Source organism: Hypomesus transpacificus, chromosome 11 (assembly GCF_021917145.1).
Source record: "Hypomesus transpacificus isolate Combined female chromosome 11, fHypTra1, whole genome shotgun sequence".
NCBI lineage: Eukaryota > Metazoa > Chordata > Actinopteri > Osmeriformes > Osmeridae > Hypomesus > Hypomesus transpacificus.
Window position 1 is genome coordinate 15915949 of NC_061070.1, and position 23111 is coordinate 15939059.

Below are 23111 nucleotides of genomic sequence, written 5' to 3' on the forward strand. Positions count from 1 at the left end.
GTCACCCAATATCAACATGTCACACTCGGTCATCACTATGACTACGTCTCTTAAGTCAATGTCCGGCGGCATAATTGATGACGGTCCACACATCAATACGAACACACAACCATCCCCTCACACACAAACACACAACTCTGCTGTCTCACCGCTAGTTTGGCAACAGCCCCCCCCCCCCCCTCACCTCACCTGTCATAGAGAGAACAGCTGTCACTTAACAGTTCTCCCTCCTTCTGGAGAATAGGTACTACCCTGCTACAATACACCTACCCCTTTCTAGCGCCAGCCCAGTGACTACACTACAATAATGCCAGCTGTTCTCAGTACAGTATCACAGTAAAAACAAAGGCATGGTTGTGTGTGTGTGTGTGTGTTACCAGGCGGAATGTGTGTGTTTGGATGATTTAAATGTGTGTGGGCATTCATCTGTGTGTGAGTGTGGCCTGGGGTGGATTCCCAATGTGTTGAGCCCCCCCCCCCTCTCCTCCAGCCCCCCCAGACTCAGAGACCCAGCTCTGCTCTCTAATGACTCTATAATAAAAGCCACATGGCCAATCACTCTCAGATGGTCCTGGTACCAACGCTGGCTCTGATGTCTGTACACGCACACTGACACACACACTGACACACACACACACACACACACTGACACAGACAGAGGGTCAGGGGTCACGCACTGCACACAGGAATGCTCCCTGTCAGTCCTGCGTTGGCCTGGTTTAGGACCCAGACCAGGTCCGTCTCAGCATGAACATTACAATATCAAGTAACACACCAGCACACCATGACTTACTATCCTTTGTTCATGTGAAGGAAGTAACTCTGTGTAGACACACTGAACCATCTCAGTCTACACGTAATCCTGCACAATCCCTAGGGCCACTTAAATGACAGTTGGTTTATTAACACATTTCAGTCTAATAAATCAATACAAACCAGAACAAAGCATGGGGGGGTTCTGGATGGGAAATCTAATCTGTGCCCTCGCTTGGAAGAGAGGAAAACCTGATTATGAAAGATAAAAAGCTGCAGAGCTCCACATCGTTCTCTACTGACATCACAAAGGCTCAGCAGGTTCACCACTGCAGAGCCACATGTGAGGCTCCTGGGCTACGTAACATTCACTGTGTCATTCCATGCTCAACCAACACGGCGTGCAGCACGCGGACGATTCCAGTGGCTCGCAGGTCAAAAAAGAGTCACCACTTTCCCTTTCTCCTTTTTGTGCTTCTTCTGCTACCAGCACCCGTCGCGTGAATAACATGCTGCACTGAAGTGGCTGTACACGTGTGTTAGATGTGAGGGTTGTGGTTGGTGAGCTCAGAGGCAGACGTACCACTGAGAGGGTTCCTACCCAGAACCAGCACGTTGGGCAGAGGCATCATCACCAGCTGCTGGAGGCTCTCCTGGAGAGAAAACACACACACACACTGTCAGTACATAATACACCACCTTACAATAGGTAACAAAAAAACAACAGGTTCAATTGGAATTCTGGCCCTTCAGTTAAATACATTATGCACTCAACAAGCACGTATAGAACATTTATCCACCCAGTATTTTTTGCACACACAACTTTATTCAGCCTGCCAGGCAAGCAGTTAAAGACTATTTCCTTTAGCTACAGAATATCCCATGGCAGGTGGTGAATGGTTTCAGGGTTACAGTGTGATCTTCAAAGAGAAAGCACTCAGAAATGCCTCTGGAACAGACATGGTAACAGTATCAATCTGAATTACAATGAACAAGGCTATGGTCTCAAATGACAGCCTTCAGACGATGCTATGTTTTTTTTGTGTGTGTGTTCAAAGTGCTGGTGATTTAAGTGACTGTGGTCTTTGTCTAGTGCATTTAAACTTGTGTGTGCACATTAACTAAAAGATGTCCAGGTGTCTATCTTGCAACAATGAAACTATGGGTGCACACACACAACACACCAACACACGCTTAGTCCTCAAATACCTAGTTTTGTGTCAATCGCTAGCACATGAACACACTCTCTATAGATAGCGTTATTCTGTCAAAGTTGTCACTGGATGACAAAGCCGCAGTGTGTGTGAGACAGACAGAATGTGTGTGTGTGTGTGTGTGCATGAGCACTCATGGTTGACACGTCTAATCTCCAGCAGACTGCTCGACTGCCCCGTCGCATTTGGACCGCTACCAAGCCGGTCCTGTGATAATGACCCAGCGAACCGTGTGTGTGTGTGTGTGTGTGTGGGGAGTGTAAGTGATGCTCGCTGGGCTGTGAGCCAAACAGCTCCAGACCATAATAACCATTGCGGTGTTACAGTAGACTCTCTGCAGGGTGATGACCCGGTCATCTGTGCTATTCGGCACTCAACAGTAAACTACTCAAAGGTCCTAGGTGCCTCTGTGTCTTGAGATCTTCTCTAACCCGAACTCGTCACGCACGTCACAACAAAAACAAGTAAAATCTAAGCCAAGTAAGCAGAAAAAGGCCTCGCAACAAGCACATGAGAATTCTGCAGCATGTCTGTCACAACATTTACCTCCACAGAGCCGCTGAGCGATGGAATGGAACTTGCATGCGCCAGAATGAAAGAGTTCTCAAGCAGGGAGGACATGACGGGTAGGCATCTTCAATATTTCATGACTACCTTGGCAAACCCCAGTTTGCACTCGCATAACCCTCTTCACGTCTCTCTGCTGTTTCCTATGGAGTTTCTTGCTGATGCAGTGAGAAAGAATCTTTCTCTATAATTTAAAATGTTTTTTGGGGGAGAACCCCCCCACTCCCTGGACCATCTGTCTGGTGGTACGTACAGTATTACCTCATATTGAAACACATGACACAGCCCAACTGTTAATGTGTTGTTTTTTTAATGGGATATGCAGACAACAGATGCCACAACAACAAAATACTGTTGAGTCAGTGGTCCTTTATGTGAACTACCGTACATTCTGTTCTATGCTTCTTTAGCCTTCTGGTATTGACATTTTACACAGGATGCTGGTTGTTGTAATGTACAGATTGTAAGCCTCTGAGCTAAGGGATAGGGTTTGGGGGAGGGTAGGTGGGGGAGTTCATGGGGGAGGGGGGGGGGGGGTAGATGTACAGTATAGCTCACATCTGGACTCGTACCCTTGTTGTTTCAGGGACAATTTAAAGCTCTGGGCCCCGACAACTTCTGTTTCACATGGATAGGCTTCAGCAGTTGGCTGTCACAGCACAACAGTCACTGACACGAAGGGGGAAGGGTGCTGGGGGAAGGGGGAGGGGGGGGTTCAAGGTCAACCGTTTCCAGGGTTACGCAAAAGGAAAATTACCACGGTCGCTACGGTTTCCTGTCAGCGCAGATAGGAGCGGAGGCTCTGGCTCAGAAACAGAGAATGATCTAGATGTGCGACACTGCATCTGTGGTTACATGAGGAATGGTGTACGTTACATTTGACAGTTCACTTATCAGACGTTTTTATTCAAACTGATGTACAAATACTGCAGCATATAGTATTTATATGGTGTAAGGGTGAATAGAGGGTCAGGGATCAGAAATAAAACTGAAGTAATATTAATATAGTTCAACAGGAAAAGATGGATACACTCCAGTGGTGTGTGTGTGTGGAGCATAATGTGTCCTGATGTGTAGCCAAGCGAGGCAGCTCCTGGGGTCAGCCATGATCTCAGACCTCCTAGGAAGCACTGGGCTGCTGAGTCAGGACACACTGGAGACCACAGCAACTGTGACTGTTGGTTGTTAGACACGCACATACACACACCTGTCCCTGTGTAACCACTGCTGACACCCCTCCCCCTCCTCTTTGCTGACAAACCCCCCCCCCCCCCCACCCCATTTCTAAAACACACCTGTCCCCCAGCAGCCATGTGTGTTTGAGCAGGACGAGAACCATGCAGTCAGCACCACAGAAGCCCTCCCTGCCCCTGCCCACCCACCTCCTGACTCCCCAGGTTAACTCTCCCTGCCCACCCACCTCCTGACTCCCCAGGTTAACTCTCCCTGCCCACCCAGCCCCTGACTCCCCAGGTTAACTCTCCCTGCCCACCCAGCCCCTGACTTCCCAGGTTAACTCTCCCTGGCCCTGCCCACCCACCTCCTGACTCCCCAGGTTAACTCTCCCTGGCCACCCAGCCCCTGACTTCCCGGGTTAACTCTCCCTGCCCCTGCCCACCCCCTGACTGGAAAGTAGTGGTGATTTTTCGGTCAGTCATCAACTAAAGCCTAGAACATGATGTATGCTTGGTTCACTAACAAACAAACATACAAAAAAACAAACACCACCAAACAACTGTAAGAATAACAAGGGAGTCCATTCCAAAAGTTAACCCTACAGATAGAGTAATTGTGATGACTATTACGATGAAAACATTAGAGTTGGCACCATGTTAACAGACAGAGTATTATATTAGATGGAAAGGGTGTGGATGAGTTAGGATTAGCCTCATGCTAACAGGGGCTCGTGGCCTGTCTCTCATCCATAAATGCAGGTGCCTGCAGGGGAAGACTCCACAGGGGGCATGTCATGTGGACACGCCGTTGAAGAGAAAACACCTTAAAAATAAATCCATAGTGCTCTGGAGAACGCTCCTCTTTGAAATGGAACAACACGCTCTGTCCTCGGCAGAGAGTCCTGGAGGGGGCTCTCAAAACAACATCTTGCACTGTATAACGTGGCAGAGCAGGTGAGCTGCTCCTAACCCAGGAGTATTCAGATGGCTGAGTGGTGAGGGAGTTGGGGCTAGTGATCAGAAGGTTGCCGGATCGATTCCCCGCCGAGCCAAATGACGTGTGTCCTTGGGCAAGGCACTTCACCCTACTCGCCTTGGGGGGAATGTCCCTGTACTTACTGTAAGTCGCTCTGGATAAGAGCGTCTGCTAAATGACTAAATGTAAATGTAACCCTGGGCTTTGCATTCAGGACGTTCTCGTCATTCTCGTGTTAACAGGCTATATTGCTGAGTGACAAGAGAGGGAGTTGGGGGAGAGAGAAAGGAGGGAGAGGGGGAAACAGCGAGAGAGCGAGATCAAGATCGGATATGGAAGCCGTGTACGTGGCAGAGATGTGCCTTGATTTCTTTTCCCTCCTTCTAACCCTCCTGGGACAGAGCCAGGTCTTGGGTGACTCGATTATTGATTGAGTCTTATATCGCTAGCCAAAGCAGGACTGGGTCAAGTTTCACTCAGACAGACAGAGGTCTATAAAGGAGGTGCTGAAGAGCTACTTCCCAGGGTGCCTCAGTAAGAGAGCTCAGGTATTTCCTTGCAGTGCTGTACACAAATACAGTCTACTCTGCTGCTGACAACACACTGTGCAGACACCCAATCCTCTGCAGGGACAGGGTATTCACTCTCCCTTTCGAATCGTTCACCTCCTCACCAAAATGGGGGACTATGCTGAGGCTGGATGTGGTGGCTCACACAATAACCAGTTGTAAGAAGGGTGTGTGTGTGTGTGTGTGTGTGTGTGTGTGTGTGTGGTGGCGTTGCTGGTTTGGTTCTGAGGCTGCAGTGTTTTGGTTTCACAAGACCGGTGTCTGTTGAAGGAGCCCCCCTCCCCCTCCCCCTCCCCGACCAGGTTCCGCTGTCGGCAGAACTGAAACAGGGGGGCAATTGTACTGCAGTATGTGTGCTTAAGAAAAAGAGAGATGGAGACAGAGAGAAAGAGAGATACAGAGAAAGAGGGATTTAGTAAAAGAGACACAAAAGGAAGAATATACGAATTGGAAGGACAGAGACAGTGTGTGTTGAAGTATGTGCATGCATGTTTCAAGTGAGAGAGAGAGATACAAGCAAGAGAGAGAGAGAAAGAGAGAGAGAGTGTGTGTTAATGTGTGTGTGTGATCATTAGAGAAAGGGTGTGTAAGTGGATAGGGGGGGGGGAGCTATGGTAGCTGGCTGAATCCTGAATCACACCCATTCTGCAGACTCCCAGAAGGTTGTCATAGCAACGGGTAGATGGGTTATTCTCCTCACCCTTGTGGATATTCAGTGAGTCTCACATACACATGTACACACACGTCCCCTCTCCTGGGTAGGGCACTGCGGACTTCCCCCCTGCTGTCGAAATGTGCCGGGATTATGAACATTGTACAGAAAGCTTAAACAGGACAGAGAGAGGAGAAGACACGAGGAGAGGGGAAAGGACGGGAGAGGGGAAGGGGAGGGAGAGGGGAGATGAAAGGAGAGAGGAGAACAAAGAGAGGAGAGGTGAGGGGAGAAGAAAGGGGAGAGAGGAAAGGAGACATAAGACAGGGGAGGTGAGAGGGAAGAGAGGGGAGGGAGGAGAAGGACGAGAAGGGAGGTGAGGGGAGAGGGGAGGAGAAGAGAGGGGAGAGGAGAGGGAAGAGAGGAGAGGAGAAGAGAGGGGAGAGGAGAGGGAAGAGAGGAGAGGAGAAGAGAGGGGAGAGGAGAGGGAAGAGAGGAGGGGAGAGTGAGGAGAGGAAACAGCAGCCAATTACACAGGCAACAATAGGAAGGAGCTGTCCGACAGTCCGCTTCCTCTTTCTCTCTGAAACACCTGACACTTATTTATACACACACTCACACACACACACACACACACTCACACACACACATGGAACACACACCACACGCGACAGATCTGCTGATAGTGTTAAATCAATGCCAGGGAAGCCTCCCTTTTGTTAAGCAGAGAAAGACAAGGTGGAGCACAATGGGAAATCGTTATACTGAAGCCCAAACCAGCCCAGTTAACTTCGATTATACAGCTCTGCAGCACTGCAATGTCAGATAATGTAGTCCACCAGCTCCACACTGAATAAATATGATAAAGTCTACAGCAATATAAGCTTATAGAAAATAGGTACTTTAGACTAGCATGAAGCTCTGTTGGTATGAATGTCACAAGCGATTCCTAGCAACATCCATCCACTCCCACCAACTGTCTCAGTGGGTAGCTAGGTAACCTGCTGTTCAAATGTCCCCTCTCCGGGAGTCGTTTAGGGTCAGTGGTGTCCATAGATCCTGGGTAGCTGGTCCTAACAAGCAACACGATGACCCAGGCAGATGGACACACAGCCGACCGACAGGAGGAGGAGGAGAGAACGAGCCATTAGTCCTGTTCTCCCTTTGTTCTCTCGTTCTACCGGCTTGGTTGGAGTGGTTTTACTACGGGCCTGGGGCTAGGGAGGTCTGGGGAGGAGGGGGCTTCTCCTGCTGTCCATGCCCAGGTCCAGAGGCACATCTACTGGGCAGACCGGCTCTTACACCACCCCCTCCCCTGGGGGATGGGACTGGAACCTACCTGAGGTAAACCTGCACATGCTAATCAATCACTGACAGATACACATCTGCTGACAGCTATTACTGCACTAACGTCTATAATTCAGGTTGGATGCCACACACAGCCTCCCTAGGTCTTTCTTGGCCTGGCAAGGAAGTACAGAAATGTCAGGTGGAGTCAGGTGGCTGAGCGGTGAGGGAGTCGGGCTAGTAATCAGAAGGTTGCCAGATCGATTCCCAGCCGTGCCAAATGACGTGCCTACTTGCCTTGGGGGGAATGTCCCTGTACTTACTGTAAGTCGCTCTGGATAAGAGCGTCTGCTAAATGACTAAATGTAAAATGTAAATGTCTCACTGTGTCGTAAAGTAGGCGTCAGTCCATCCACGGAAGGCCACAACACAAAACTAACGACCTCTGGTGTTTCAAATCAGGTCAAAGCAATAGATCACTTAGTCTTAAGTCACTGGCTTGTCCTATAGGCACAAACCTTTTATGTGGTCCTACCAAATGTAGCATTTCTAAAAGGAATGCAGAGCATCTGTGTTCATTTGAGCAGGAGAACCCTGCAGCAGTCAGACAGGGCTCTACAGCAAACAGGAACATAATACAGTGTGTTCCTCATATACTCTGTACAGTAAACAGTGCCACTAATTTGATACAATCTTTTGTTACAGTATATGACAGCAAGGGAGACCTCTGTCTGATGGTTGTTTACTAACTAGCTAGTGGCTAGCTAGCGTCATCAACAGGACATTCAGCCAGACTAGCATGTGAGGCTGCTTAACAACATGCATTTAGCCTTCAGCTATGAGCACATGCCCTAATAAACTGATTAGCTCATGAACCTAAAAGGCCATGGAAGTAAATAACTTGAGGATTGCAGTAGCTTCCCTTAAATGAAATTAATGTGGTGAAGAGGCCTAAAAAAAACTATTCAAAGAAATAAAAATAACTTTTGGCCTGAGGGTAAAGCTATAATAACAAGTAGCGCAAACACAGGCGTCCCTTCAAATATTTTCCATGACGGTGCCCAAGTTAAAACAACAACAACATAAAGCACTGGCTGGGTTGTTAGCGTGCTAGCTATGTTAGCTTTGCTATCCCTCCTGGCCTGCTAACAGACTGTCTTTGTGTGCATCAACAAGGCAGGACAGACTTCCTTACACCAGACATGAGCTCTAGACTACTCTGACTATAATGGGGCTACTGGGGTGCCCTTTTAGAGGCAAGCCAAGAGTCTTTTTATTATTGTATATTTTTTTAGAAGTCGATTTTAAAATAAATAAAGTAACTCTCTAAATAATTGATGATAACACTGGTAGAACTTGTCAGGAACATCAGAAAATAGAAGGTTACAGCATGTTTACTGCCCCTTTAAATCTCGAACTTGGGGGATTATTGGGTTTCTAGGTGACAGCAGAGAGGATGTGGGCTGTGACAGCCAAACCCCTCTCTTCTTTAACGGCCTAGTCTCTAAGAAGTCACATGACCATGAGGATCTGGGGAGCAGAGCATGAGAGAGAGAGTGCGAGGAAGAGAGACAGAGAGAGATATGTGAAAGGACTCCTCTGTTTCCGCTCAACATGGTGAAAACACCACTAGCCCTACAACCACAACCTTAACACCACCCCACCCCAAAGCACAGCAGTGTTATGCTAACCTAAGCAACTGGTCCCCTCTTTAGACTAGGGATTTACAGTAGAACAGAACCTCTCACACTATATGGCCTCACAACACCAGCAAATCTCTGCATTTATCGTTTGAACAGAAGTGTGTCTAGACATTCTTACCCTACTAGACGAGTGCTAAAGCAGAGACTTTGAAACGAGCGTATGCGTGCCTAGCTCACGAGAGCTGACACTGTCTAATGAAAACCATTATTATGGAAATACTAAATCTAGGCCAGTCCAGCACGTTTAACAACCTCTCAAAGTCATTCTCCCCACAATGCGGTGGAGGCTCCGGTGTATTAAAAGGATAGGATAGAGGGAAGGAGATAAGGAGAGGAGAGTCCCAGAGGAGTCCGGAGTCGTCGTCTGATGCCTGCCTGCTGAACAGGGAGGGTTAATTAGTGAGTTAACTGAGCTCAACCCCAGAAGCCTGTGTGCTGACTCAGCCAGATGTGTAACTCAATAACACTCTTTCTCCTGAAGAGCCTGCATTCACTAGAGCCCTGCAGAGGCTCTGTGGACAAAGAGCAAGCACCAATCTATGAAACACCATGTCTGCTTTGCACCTACATGATTCAGATAATGGATTTGCCAGTACTAGCCTATGGTATAGGTGGTCACACAAAAGTAGTCCTTGCTCTGCTAACTCCATTACCTACACCCCCCTCCGCCACCCCCCCCCCCCCACCCCCCCCCCCCAAAAAAAAAGACCTGGAGAGAATGTATTACATTTCCATATAAACTTCTAAAATAAAAAAAGGATTACGGCTTAAAGCAAGGAGAGGAAAACTGGAACCACAAGAGAGAGAAAATCAAAGAGTTTACAAAAAAATCTAAGAGATCGTTCAATGTGTGTTCAATAATGGCCTTGAGCAGACCTCCTTACAGTCAGGCGGTGGGTGACAGAACAAAAGAGAGCTAAACAGAAACAGAAAATAGGGAGGGAGAGAGAGAGAGAGACACAGACAGACAGCACTGTCCTGGTGTTTTCAGACAAAGGCAAGTCATGGATGTTTTACAACCAGCAGGCTGAACCTTACCCAGGTCAGGGGAGATAACTAGCCTGATTTGGAGCATGAGGTTTCGGGTAGGCCAGCTTATCCTGGTGTTGTTGAAAGAACGCTACAATACCAACCCCATAGGAAGACCCAAAGCACACCAACATTTACATTAAGTGACATTTGACATGAGAGGTTTTTTCATGAAATTCTGTTTCTGAATATTGTCAAAATATTGCCTTATTGAGCAGATTTGTCTCCTTCCCTTTCTCCCTCTCCCAGAAGAGATTTCTAGGACCTGGATGTCTGGTCCACTGACCCACTCCTGACCCAGTGTCATCTGAGGGAAGGTCTTTGCTCTCTGCTTCTCAACACAATATCTCACTTTGAGATCTTTTGAAAGACTTTGAGCCATCTTTGGTACAATAATCAATGCTTGTCAAGGCTAATCAGTTAAATACCTCATCACTGATAAACTACCCCACTGTAAAGCTTAACACAATATACAGAAGGGGAACAACGTGAAGAGTAGGGAGGAAATTAGGAAGTTCTGATGTCATCATTTAGTTAAGTGCATTTGTTATTCACACGACAAAACAAAATCCCTCATCAACCTTGAATGAATGTGAATAGGGTCATCAACACATCAAACTAATAAATGCTCCGCTCACATTAACAAACCCACTCACATCTACTCCTCCAACTGGCACAACAACTCTGGGAACAATGTCCATCCTCCCAGCACCATTGTGAAGGAATCAGATCTGCAGTGAGCAGAGTGGTAGGTAGTGGGTGGTAGAATCCCTGAATGACTGTTGAGAGACCGGACACATTGAGTCTGGAGGAACAGCAGGGCTGTGCTGGCCGACCTAATGGACACTGACTAATATATTAACCGTGAGGTCAACCTGAAGACAAGAGACGGCCAACGGAGATTGATGGCAACCACAGGAACAGCTCCTCCTTTGTGTTGGTGAGCCTTCTCTTTAACTCGACCACAGATAGCTGATGGTCTTAGTTAACCCTACTGGCCACTGTTTAACCTAGGGCCTTAGATCTAAGTTGGCTCAGGAACAGATTACTTCAAAAGCAATTTGGTGAGAAGCGGGGGGGGGGGGGGGGGGGGGGCAGAGGGGGACTCGCTCAGAGCTCATGACATCACGGCCAGTTGATAAGTCTCAAATTTTATCAAGATGTTTGAGGTGCTGTTTGATGAGACGTCCACAGCCAAGGTAACTGAGATTAAATCAGTTAGTGGTGTTTAATGGCCTGGGGCAGGAGGATATCCCTCTCCACGATTATGGTTAGCTAACAAGTTATGAAGGATTGGCAATGAATGGCACCACCAGAAGTGCCAGGTTTTCCTTTCAAATACTTTATATTTCCATCACATTTCACTAACAAAAATGAAAGTTAAAAAATAATTCCTGATTATTTAGAGACCCTTTCCACTCTATTCTAGCCTTATGTTGTTTAAATGGGTTTACTCATCGTTTTGTGCCAGATAAGTTTGTACCCTCTGACTGAATGTGTGGGAAACACCATCTCCTCTCATCCTCAAACATGGCTCCTTCTTCTCCAAGCCAACCCTCCTCAGCTCTCACATTCCTGCAGCTACCTAGCAGCATGCTGCATCATGCTCACTTCCTCATTATCCTTCGACAAATCGCAGACACCCCCTGACCACCAATCAGATGTTCCGGCTCTCAGCTCCACCCCCGGTGAGGAACAGTCACATTATCATGGCTGAAATTGTTATCATCCACAGTGTGTGTGTTTGTATGTATGTTGTGAGTAAGTTTGTAGTGTATTAACTCCAGAGGAGCAATGTTCTATATTGCATTTGTAGTGTTTTGTAGACACTTTGTAGTCACTCAACCAGATCTTATCAGAACCACTCTCCATATATCATTTTCTCACACGGACAATCAGATTAATAGGAAGTCTATGATTACTTCCGCTGAATGCAGATCATTAATCAGATGAATCAGTGATGATTTCCACATGTTTTTACTGGGCCTGACATTAGTAAAGAGTTGCATCAGCTCAGCAGCAGAGATAAGACCACTTCTAAATGAGTTCCAGTTCTACTGATCTTCCTCCCCATCCTACATCTAAACCAAGGCCCCATCGGAGCCAGGGAAACCACAATATCGAGGTACAAGGTCATAAAGTCCCCGTTTTGTGTGCACATAACTAAATATAAAAGGCCCGAGATATAACAGTGATAGACCGTCTTTGGGGTTTACTGGAAGAAGTTAAACTGGTATAAAAAAATACATGTTCGTTTTAACGTGCTTCTCCCAGTATGAAGGCTAGACCAATCCCAGACCTCGGGTGCGGAGGAAGCGTGACACAGAGAGCTTCATCACAGGCTGGGAGCCTCCGCTCCAAACACGTCGGCCGTTTCTCCAGGCAGCTCCAGCCGTTTACACAGGCCTCCCTGACATCTGGTTAGAGGTCACTAACCCACATCACACACACGTCTTCAAACATCACACTGTTTATACGGGCCTGTTTCATTGTGTGTGTGTGTGTGTGTTCGTATGTCCACATGTGTGTATGTGTTTATAGGATCGTTTCAGCTTGACTTATGTGTATGCTAGAATGTGTGAGGACTGAGGAACAACCCTTTCCCAGAAAATCTTCATTTACTAAGCTATGTGTAAAAAAAATGCCATTGATTCCAGACAGCTGCAAGAGCGTTGCTAAACTAGCACAATAAACCTCCAACTGCCATGTCCTAAGTATCATTCTTCCCAACCCCCTCTCAAGGCTGCAGACTCCTCCATCTTGAAGCTTTGCTCACTCACCTGGTAGTAGGACTTGATCTGCTTGATCAGGATGGAGAGGTTCTGTATGCGCAGAGTAGAGTCATTGTTCACCTTCTTGTTGGTCCTCTGAACTGTGGCTTTCGGGTTTCTGAGGAGAGAGAACGTATTTGTTTAGCATTCGCTTCATCCGTGTAGACTACAGGGGGGGTTTTAAACCTGCAACGTCTTGATCTGTGGTCAAGTGCTCTAACCACTGAGCTATCCCCTGTCCATAATTACAGTACTTTGCTGACAGACAGAGCTGAGGTCAAAGGTGAGGGCTCTCACACAGAGCAGGGGGAGGGTTGTGTGTGTTACCGGGCGGAATGTGTGCGTTTGTGTGATACACCCTACCCAATTGAGAGACAAAACACAGATTAGTTTTGGTATTCGACCGCGAACAAACACAAACTGGAGAACGTACAGGCAACAGAGTGAGAGAAACATGTTTGGCGACAAGGTGCGAGTCGGTGAAGGACATGCGTTAGCAGCAGAGTGGGAATTTCTGAGGGTTTGAACACCGACAGGTCTCATGATCGTGTTGAGGACCTCTGGCCTGTACTTAAAAAAAGAGAGACAGGCCAAGAGTCCAAGCAACAGACGGAGAGAGAGTGGTAGGGGGAGAATGGGGCCCCAAAAAGTCACCCATGTTTGTAATCAGGTCATCCGGTAAACAATATAATAACAGACTTTTCTTGCCCCATTTCACATTTCTTGTCCTCGTTTGTGCATGCGCTTGTTGTTAAGAGACGTTGTTCTACTTCAGTCAAGGAGAGCTATTCTATTAAGACGTTTGCCTTTTCCCTGAGGGAAAAGAGAAAAAGTGCGCGTGACTCACTTTTCACAAATGTCAACCTGCGTTAGAGGGGGCTCGCACAAGCACACAATTTACATACAATACATCTGTAGAGTGTAGAGTTAATGCAGTTTGCACTGCATGTTTACACATCCCAGATTGGAGATACAGTTAGACATGTTCTTCCCTTTTCCCTCAGTGTATGATGAATGCTTGGTATACCTATAGTTTGTACATCACAAAATCAATAGGTGTCAAGAGTCTTTCATTCACTAATCATTTAACCACACTACTCTATGAGAAGGATGGATCGGGTGTTAATATCTCATCGGTCAGTTCTTCATTGAGAAGCAGCCAGAATTACCTTTTCCGGTAAATTCCTTGAAAATAGAGACTGAGAACATCTACCTCAGACCCAGATAGAGGATATGACCTAGTCCTAGTCCATGCCCATGTGTACATGGTTGACCCACTTTCCTCTATAGCCCCCTACAGCCCCCGCCCACCCTCCCCACATGCATCCGCCCAGGCTGCAAGGCTTCTAGGAAGACCCCCACCGCTGGATGGGGCTCATCTCTAATTCAGCACTCATGTGAGTTCACCCAGTGGCTGGATTAAAAATCCATCGAACATTGCCTGTTGATACACCATGAGGTGAAAACATGAGTGTTTTAGCAGAAGGGGATATTTCGAAGGAAGGTTCACACTATGGTGAAGGGCTTAATTCATGATATGTTGTGCTCTCTGTCTGTCTGTCTCTCTCTTGTCTGTCCAGATGGTTGTACAGCAGTCTGTAGGTACTCTCCCTCTGACCTCATTCTGCTTGAGGACCATCTGATGGGGCCTTCAAGAGGCCATGATGAACCTTTCAGCACCCAGAAACCTGGAAGCTCTTCTGATAACACTCAGAAGAAGCTGTGAACCCAGCGTGAAGTATAGCCGTTCTTTTGAACCTAAATACTGAGGTCCTTCAATCATCATGGCAAAGCCTGGTAAACAAGGTTGTGTGTGTGTACGTGCATGCGTGTAGCATGTAATATGTAGCATGTGTGTGCAGCCATGCGTGTCTACATGTCTGCATCTGCGAGGCCTACGAAATCCTTCAGCGGTGGCGTCTGAAACAAACACCGCCTTGTGTTGATGGAGAAGATTTCAGCTGAGCCTTGACACAATTTTCACCCTCTCCTCGCATTCTAGAAAGTTCCCCGCTCTCTCCCTCCACTGCACAGAGGGATGAAATACTCCTCTAATTAGCAACAATCAACACCACACTCAGACACTCAAAAAAATAAAAATAAAATAAAACGGGGAGAATAGAATAAAACAGCTAGTTGTTCTCACCAAAATCCCCTTGTTTCATTTATGTGTGACTGATAACAAGGCTACACAGCACTGTCTATGGTTAATTAAGATCTTCAGTGAGCTACACATTTAGCATGTTTAAAAACACAAATATTCATGATTTCGAACGAGACAACTACCTCCTGCCTTTTCCTCTGAAGTGAGGCAGCTAAGCTACACAGTGAATGTCTTCATAAGCCTTTTGATCAGTTCTTTTTCAGCTCTCTGCCTCGTTCTGTCTCACAGACACATGTATACCCACACACACACACATCCCCTCAGTATTGCTAATCCGAAGGACAGTGTTCTCTTTAGCAGCAATCTGAATGGCCCGCCGTCATGTGACCCCCTCTTCCCGAGGCCCTCTCCAGCGTCCTGGTGGGGGGTCGTATTTAACCCCTTAATTAAATACCACAGAGGGGGCTGTAATCCGGTCAGGGCGAGTGGTAGCTCCACACACACACACACTTCTATACAGACACGCGTGTCCAGAAACACGGCCAACAACAGGATATCATCGCAGTTCATCAGGTATCATTCACTCGCGCATACAGACACATGCATGCACATGCACGTACACGCGCACGTACACAACAACATCATCATGAGCCCTCCTGCGCCTGGCTGCAGCACGCTCATGAAAATCCTTTTGTGCGGCCAGACAAAGCCCAAATACTGTACTGGCCGATGGTCCCGCCGATAAATAGGCTGTAAGAAGAGTCAATAGTCAATGCATAGCCCAGCCCAGCCTGGGGCTGCCTCCTGCAATGGCTGGTATGGGGACTAACCTACATCTGACAGCCTGAGTTACAGTCACCCTGGGCAGCCAGGGAGCACGGCAGAGGAGGACTGCCAGGGAGCAGAGCGGAGCACAGCAGAGGAAGGCCGAGGAGAGGAGGGCAGAGGAGAGGAGGGCAGAGGAGAGGAGGGCAGAGGACGGCAGAGGAGAGGAGAGCAGAGGAGAGCAGAGGAGGGCAGAGCAGGGCAGAGGAGAGCAGAGGAGGGCAGAGGAGAGCAGAGGAGAGGAGAGCAGAGGAGGGAAGAGGAGAGGAGGGCAGAGGAGAGGAGAGCAGAGGAAAGGAAGGCAGAGGAGAGGAGGTTAGAGGAGGGCAGGACAGAGCAGGGCAGAACAGGGTAGAGGAAGGCAAGGGTCGGCTGACCAGCAGATGCAGAGGATAGAGCACGAGAGCCACGCTGTCCAAACACCACAGGGGGTGCAGTGTGTGTGTGTGTGTAAGCGAGAGGCAGGAAGAGAGATCGAGCTAGTCACCAGAGAAGCGTGTGGGGGATGATGACACAGTCACCCTGTGGTGGGTGGTAAAGGCTGACGGTTCACAGCTATGCAGGATGACATCATGCGTCATCCTTCTAAGTCACAAACCCACAAAGACCACTGCCTTTGTTGTTTTTGAATGACTGAGCTTGTGATAGCCAGACACTAGTGAACATTTGCAGGAAAACATTCTCTCCCAGTCACACATGGTCATTAGCTAAGTTCTGTCTGATTTCCCAGTCTTGTGCTCTAATGGTTTTCCCCTCCTAGTCTCTGTGCGGTCAGCGTGCTCAGGGCCTGCTAGCCTACCCCTGGAGGCTCAGCTCTGCTGCCTCGTTAAAGCTGTGTCCTCTCAAGGTCACGCCAGCTGTTTCCTGCATGTCTGTCTGTCTGCCTGCCTGCCTGCCTGTCTCACAGGGCCTCTCACATCATCATCATCAAAACATCCTGCTGCTACCCTCCGCAGGTATGGCAGACAGGAAGAAAGGGATCAGGGGGAGGGGGAAGAGCAAAAGGGGAAGGTGGTTAACCTGTCTGGGGGGAGACAGCCACAGGGACAGTATTTGGCTTATAGCTTCCTCGATATGCCAGCATCTCTGACTTTTGTGTCCGTCTGTCTGCATGCCCCTGCCAGCTAGCCAGCCAGCCAGCCAGTCAGCCTATCAGCTTGGGTCTCTGATGTTGGGAGTGCAGGGCATGGTAGCGTAACAGAGGCAGCCTGAGCAGGTCCACAGCAGCCCTGCAGGCAGCAGGAATCCTAGCTATGCCTCCTCCTCCAGCCTGCACAGGACCAGGAACAAAAGCTAGAGGCCTGCTGCTTAGTGAACACATCAGGCGTGGGGGGGGGACAGAAATATTGCAGCAGACAGAGAGAGAGAGAGACGCGGAAAGGGAGAGAGACACACAGAGAGGAAGAGAGAGAGCGCGAGAGAGAGCAAGCGAGAGAGAGAGCATGCTGTGACTGGTCCTGTTCTATGGGGAATGGTTTTAGCTAAACCAGTCTTTCCAATCCCCCATTTTTCGGGCTGAAAGGCACAGTTGGGTGTGAATCTGGGCCCGCAGGAAGTTTCAATCCAATCTGGATTAAGTTAATTAAACCGTTGTCCTTCAACAGATATCTTATCTGCCGCTGAGCTGCTCCACTGCTGTGTTAAGTGGTCATGTCAGGATGGAGAGGAGTGGGCTGTGTGTGTGTGTGTGTGTGTGTGTGTGTGTGTGTGTGTGTGTGTGTGTGTGTGGTGGCGAGTTGGCTGTGCTGTCGTCCTAAAGAGGTGTTGGCAGAAGAGAGTATGAGAGGTACTAGATCCCCACAACTGCCAAGCTTTAGGTGGTGTGTATGTGTGTGTGTTGTGGACAATGAGGTGACTGATGTCAAGGACATTAATGGGCATGAATTACAGAGAACAGTAAATAAATGGGACCTAATGTTCATTAACAGTAGCCCTAAAAGACAAGGCCACCTCACCTTATTTTACATTGCATCATAAAAAGCGTAATCAAATATGGAACTTGGAGGAAAAAAAAGATCCATGGACTATTGTTACTGTTCGTATGTGAGAAGTACTCTAATCTAGACATAACATCTGTCCCCTTTATGAGACATGTTTCACTTCCCTGTGCTCTGAGCTGCACCTAAACACACCAGTACAACACTACCACCTCTACAGTGACACTCAACAACCCTACTGGGTCCAACACCTGTACTGGCTGGGATATTAGAGCAGTGTTTTATTGTCTTTTACAAGTACAATTGGACTAATTTGGACTAATTTAAACTAATTTTACCTACCAATCCAAGTCAAAAACCACCAATTTGATTCAGTACCGCAGTGAAGGGTGGTCTTATTCACAGGAAGTAACTAAGGGGGGCAAAGTAATTGGTTGGGACATTCTAAAGAGCATTCTAATTGGCTAGACAATTGGCAGACAGAAAATGTAATTGGCTGGGCAGTTGTCACTGAGAGGGAGCCAGTAGTGTGAGCCATCTGTGCCTGCAGCCAACCGATAGGTCAGATCATCCTGGAGGGCCCCTCCATTTTCTGGTCAACTTTGTGAAGCTTGGGAGTTGAATCAAACAGACAGTCCACAGTGCTGTTCATCACAGTGGATGATGAGAAACATCAAATGTTGTACTGTGTATGATTCTAAAAAGGCACAGTGTGACGAATCGAAGCAGCCATCCGTCTTTGTAATGGACTGGCAAAATCTAATGACCCTGCTGTGGAGGGGGGAGGGGAGGGGGGCAGACGATGGCGAATCGATCACCGCCAAGTCAATACCAAGAACCAAACACAACATCCCCACGGAACTAGTGCACTTGTAGATAGTTTCCACAAACAGACTGACGTAGAAGAGATAAAGAGGATAATGAGAATGGCAGACTACTTGGCTGTTGATCGTTACAGTACAAGGTTAAAACTGTTCCTCCTTCATTGGATGTTTCATCCTCTCAGGACTTGGTTAGATACATGAGCAGACCTTCGCCTGTTGAACGAGTACAGACTGGATTAGATCAACCAAATTAACCCTATTACATGGTTAACATTAAGTTAATCACTCTCAAAACAAGTTTCTGGCACAGGTCAACTGAATCTAGAAACCACAACCACCTGCAGCAGCTTAGAGCAGAGACTACAGGGTATGGACCATGAGCACCAACTAACTCAATAAGAGTACGGTATGCAAAAAACAAACATAGCTTGAATGATTATGGTGCATAAAACATAGTGTATGTTCACCAGTTAAATGGTACTGCACAGTGAGTGGGTTTGCAACAGAGCACTGCTTAGTGTGTTATGGGCTAATGTGATAGAACTAACAACGTTTATAATTCTTTATGTGTTACTGGGGAGGGCTGGGTGCTCAGTGCTACATTTTAAGGTGAGAGTTGTTTACTTGAACATGCAGCCTTCATAAACCAGGAGACTTGAGACAAAGAGCGGCTTCACTACAGCATCTGACAATGTGCCTTCTGTGTGGGAGTCTTGCTGGGCAGACAAGTGCCAGCAGCTGCCCAACACACACACACACGCACGCACACACACTCCTGCATCCTGCCAGGCAGCCAGAACTAACCCTCATTAAAACATGACAGTCAGGCTGACTCACAAGACCCATACAGAAAATCCCATCAGCTCATCCATTCACGTTTAATATGCTGTTACTATACTGTTTATCACACTTTGCTTCGATCAAAACAAAGTTCATTTGGTCATTGGCAAACATTGGTGAGCAGACCACAGGCACTAAACACTGAGGGAGGTTAGCTTGACGCTACAAGGAAATGTTGAGATAATTAAAACTTCTTAAGACCCTTTAATAGAATTACACGGAGTGATGTCAGATCTGTTTTGTGTCATAGTGTGCTGGATGACAGAAGAAAGACACCAATCAGAAATCAATGATCTGGTTCTGATTATACTGAAACATGCATCCATTACAACCTCAAAATACTAAGAACACATGACCTACGGAGCCAACCAAGTCAGTTCTTTGGGTTGTCTAGAGGCCTGCAGAGACAGTAGTCAGGCAGAGACTCTGGAGAGGGAGGGAGATTGATTTCACACTTTTAGAAGAGGGTTCCTCAGAGTCGCACACACACACAGCAGTGAAAGAGCAAGGAGTGTGCACTGCACTCAGCACAGGGGCGGGGAGTCTTCCAGTAGGCTGCAGATGACACTTCACATTCAGACATTTTCTGTGACTGACCGCTCAACTGGAAGATGAGCTGCTGGCGACTCCAGCCACAGATGAATGCAAACCTCCATCTACAGTAGGAGAGGTAGAGGAGGCTGCATCCAACCTGGTTGGGGCTTCAACATCAAACAAATAAATACTCGATATTACCGTCTGTGGACGTGCTGACGTTTGCTAATCACCTAAGGGGACTATCGGGGCTGCCTTTCATTTCAACTGTAAATGGATGGCATTGATGTAATGACTGTGTGTCTATACGTCTGACAATGGAATGGGATTTCTGGGTTAGGACATTGTCTTGGAAACAAGAATTGAAAAGGTCAAACTACTTACATCTCTAACATGATTTGGTTTAAATAGATCCCGTCCACTAATTCAACGTATTCCGATAGTTTGCTGCCATCATGGACAGACTGCTGTCCGACAGTCTTGACCTGTAAAAAGGGAAATACACATCAAAAGGGCTCTGAATAGAAAATCACTTGTCAGCGATCGGTCGTTAATTAGGTGGCGCAAAATGCCTCAGAATGCTTAATTAGGGAAGGCTTACCCAGGACACCAGCGGCGTGAGCATAAATTGCTCCAACAGAGGCGTAAAAACCTCGTTTTCCATATCTGCGGAGACAGCAGCTACAATCTCAGAGAATATGAATAAAAGCCGTCCCCTACACGGAGAATTTCCAGCGTCTCCTATACCCCAGTGAGCACGACCCTAATTTAAACGAACGTCGCTCATGTGGTTGATTTAATTAAACAGGCACTCATTTTGTCCAAAAGAGTAAATATATGTCCATTGATATACGTCCAGTCTTGCTGAAAAATAAATCCACAAACGCCGCGTAGATCAGCTTCACTCGATTGAGATGCTTTGGTGCCCTCCTTTAAGAGGACAAGGAATGCATTACATTTTTTGAAAAAGCCTTGGACTGTCCCCACTTTACCGATACGTCCGTATAGTCACCCTTGACCCACTACAACTAAAGAGGTAAATGAAGATAGCCTACATTGAACGTACAGGTAGGTTACCCTATGCTTAAAGAAAAACGCCCAATGTACAGTAAAACCAAACGTTAAGGTTCGACCACAGAGGAATCTGAACAGGATTCCTTCTGAACGTCTACTTAGAATATCCTTCAAGACAGACAAATCCCATTACGCTACTTTCATTGTTGATAATCAATTCTGTTCACGCAAAACGAAGAAATATTCTCCTTATTATATGTGGCAGCGAATCCCCCTTTCAGTCACTTTTCTCTGTGTTCCAGCCAAGTGAGTAACGGCTGCATATTAAGCTACTGATTGAGTGAGTTCAGTACAGAGATGAGCGAAAGACGGCGAAGCACCGCCTCTCTGTACTCGCCCCTGAGACCCGCTCTTTCTCCCAGCGTCTTCATCCGCCAAAATCAACTGCTCTCCGGATTGAAACTGAGTGAGAAAATAGAGCGGCACTCGTGGTCTTTCTATAGTGTGAATAATCAACACATCTTTTCACGCCTACAAATCTAGACGTTAATTATCACGAAAATTATTTGATCGGAGAATATTATGTTTAAGTAATGGAATTGACTGGGTTTACAGAAAAAATGCTTATGGTTTGAAGGATGTGTGTGGTATAATTCTAGGAAAGGTAAGTCTACCATTGTCAATGGAATTAGATGTATAGCAGTCCATTTCTTACCACCAATCTTTGGTTTGGGGCAACAATGCAGTCACTGACACCTGGTGGATATAATTATATGGAACATGGTGGAGGCCACCTCTTACAACCAAGGAGGTTATACTATATGACCTTCACAGTTTGCAGAAACACCAATGACACGCACACACACACATAAACATATATAGGCTTACTGTACATCAGGTGTACATCAGGTGCTGTACCTCAGTAAAAGGGCGTAACAGATTAAGTCCAGACAGACAGATTCACCATGAGAGATAAAAGAACAGCTCATCATACACTTCTGTTTGGAATGGGGCTGTGGGCAACGGTGCAAAAAGGACAAATCATTGACATGAAAATGGTCACTTCTGAAGGGCTGAGAAAAATCAATACAGTGGCACTCTTTCTGCATGTCCCTAACACAATCACTAATGTACTCACCACTACCCTGGCCTGACATACAGCAGTGTAAAAAACTCATTTGAATAACTGCCACTGTTTGACAGCCAGAGTTGTGTGAATGTAGAGCTGAACTATGTTTACGTTTAAAGATGGAAGCACTGCGGTAAGACATTCCATGGGTTGTCTGGTTTGGGCGGGACTTAAACCAAGATGAATGTTGTCACCCCATATTTGGCATGAATGTATTCAGTTTTCCTATAATGCAGAGCAAGCTACACAGAGCATTCACGCTACTAAAACACTTTTCAACACTATAAATAGTATCATATCATTAATGTTCATTATGACTCATGCTTACGTTTATTTCAGACTGGATGCAAGTGAATGCTCTGTGAAACTACTTATTTCGGTGAAGAAGAGTTTGTCTTTTCAAGGATGTTGGCTATGTCATTATTCTGTGTGTGTGTGTGTGTGTATGTGTGTGTGTGTGTGTGTACTGTTTGTGTGTAGTACAGAGTGTAATAAAGACTGTGGTTTCTCTTTTATAAAACACACTTATCATTCAAGTTTCTATGTTGTGTCACAGAGCAGCATAATTCCCCACCTGGTAATCCAGTGGTCTGAGCATTCTTCCCTCAGCAAGGGAAAGAACTCAGCAGAATGCCTTCATCTTGGCAGGCTTCTTAAAAATGGAGAGGAAGGCGGAGCATACATTTTTTTTAAACATATTTTTATGCATTCAAAGTCTTGTTCATTTAGCATTCAGGCAAATATTCCACTGACCAAGCAATATTTACCACAGTACCCAAAATATTTACCACAGTTTTTACTGCAAAGAACTGAAAATGGAAGTTCTCTATATCTTATTTCAAGCCCAGGGATGACCAAAATACAGCCCCGGAAGCCTCTATAACCCTCCTGTCTCCATTCTGATATGGGAAATCAAACTAAACTGATCAAATCTCATGTAGGCCTAGTTTAAGGCAAGCTCATCTATGAACAATTTATATGTGCAAGCTTGGAGGTAGCAAAGTCATTATTCTCTCTCCCCCAATACATCCCCTTTCAAAAATGTGTCCCGCAGGTTTCCTGTTGTAAACATATTTGCAGTGGAATTTGCACAGTGTGGTTTGATGCGTAATCCCTTTCAAATACACAGTCCTGATTGCCTGCCAGAGGTCTATAAAGCCCACTTTTCACCCCACTGGAGAAAAGCTCATTGGATTCTGCCTAAAAAA

At 46.7% G+C, this 23111-nt stretch overlaps 1 protein-coding gene across 5 annotated transcripts in view; it reads right to left on the minus strand.

The window, feature by feature from the left end:
- Positions 1-21142, minus strand: part of ccdc88ab (coiled-coil domain containing 88Ab) — a 51501-nt gene extending 30359 nt beyond the window's left edge. For 4 of the 5 annotated variants that reach the window (XM_047028722.1, XM_047028723.1, XM_047028719.1 and 1 more), the window contains exons 1-4: positions 20362-21142; positions 20145-20245; positions 12706-12814; positions 1337-1406 (exon numbers count right to left, since the gene is read on the minus strand). In XM_047028722.1, coding sequence (XP_046884678.1) covers positions 1337-1406; positions 12706-12814; positions 20145-20245; positions 20362-20424 — 343 coding nt within the window. In that variant the 5' untranslated portion in view covers positions 20425-21142. The remainder of the gene's footprint in view (positions 1-1336; positions 1407-12705; positions 12815-20144; positions 20246-20361) is intronic. The other variant, XM_047028724.1, reaches the window with a different exon arrangement.
- Between the last annotated feature and the right edge of the window lie 1969 nt (positions 21143-23111).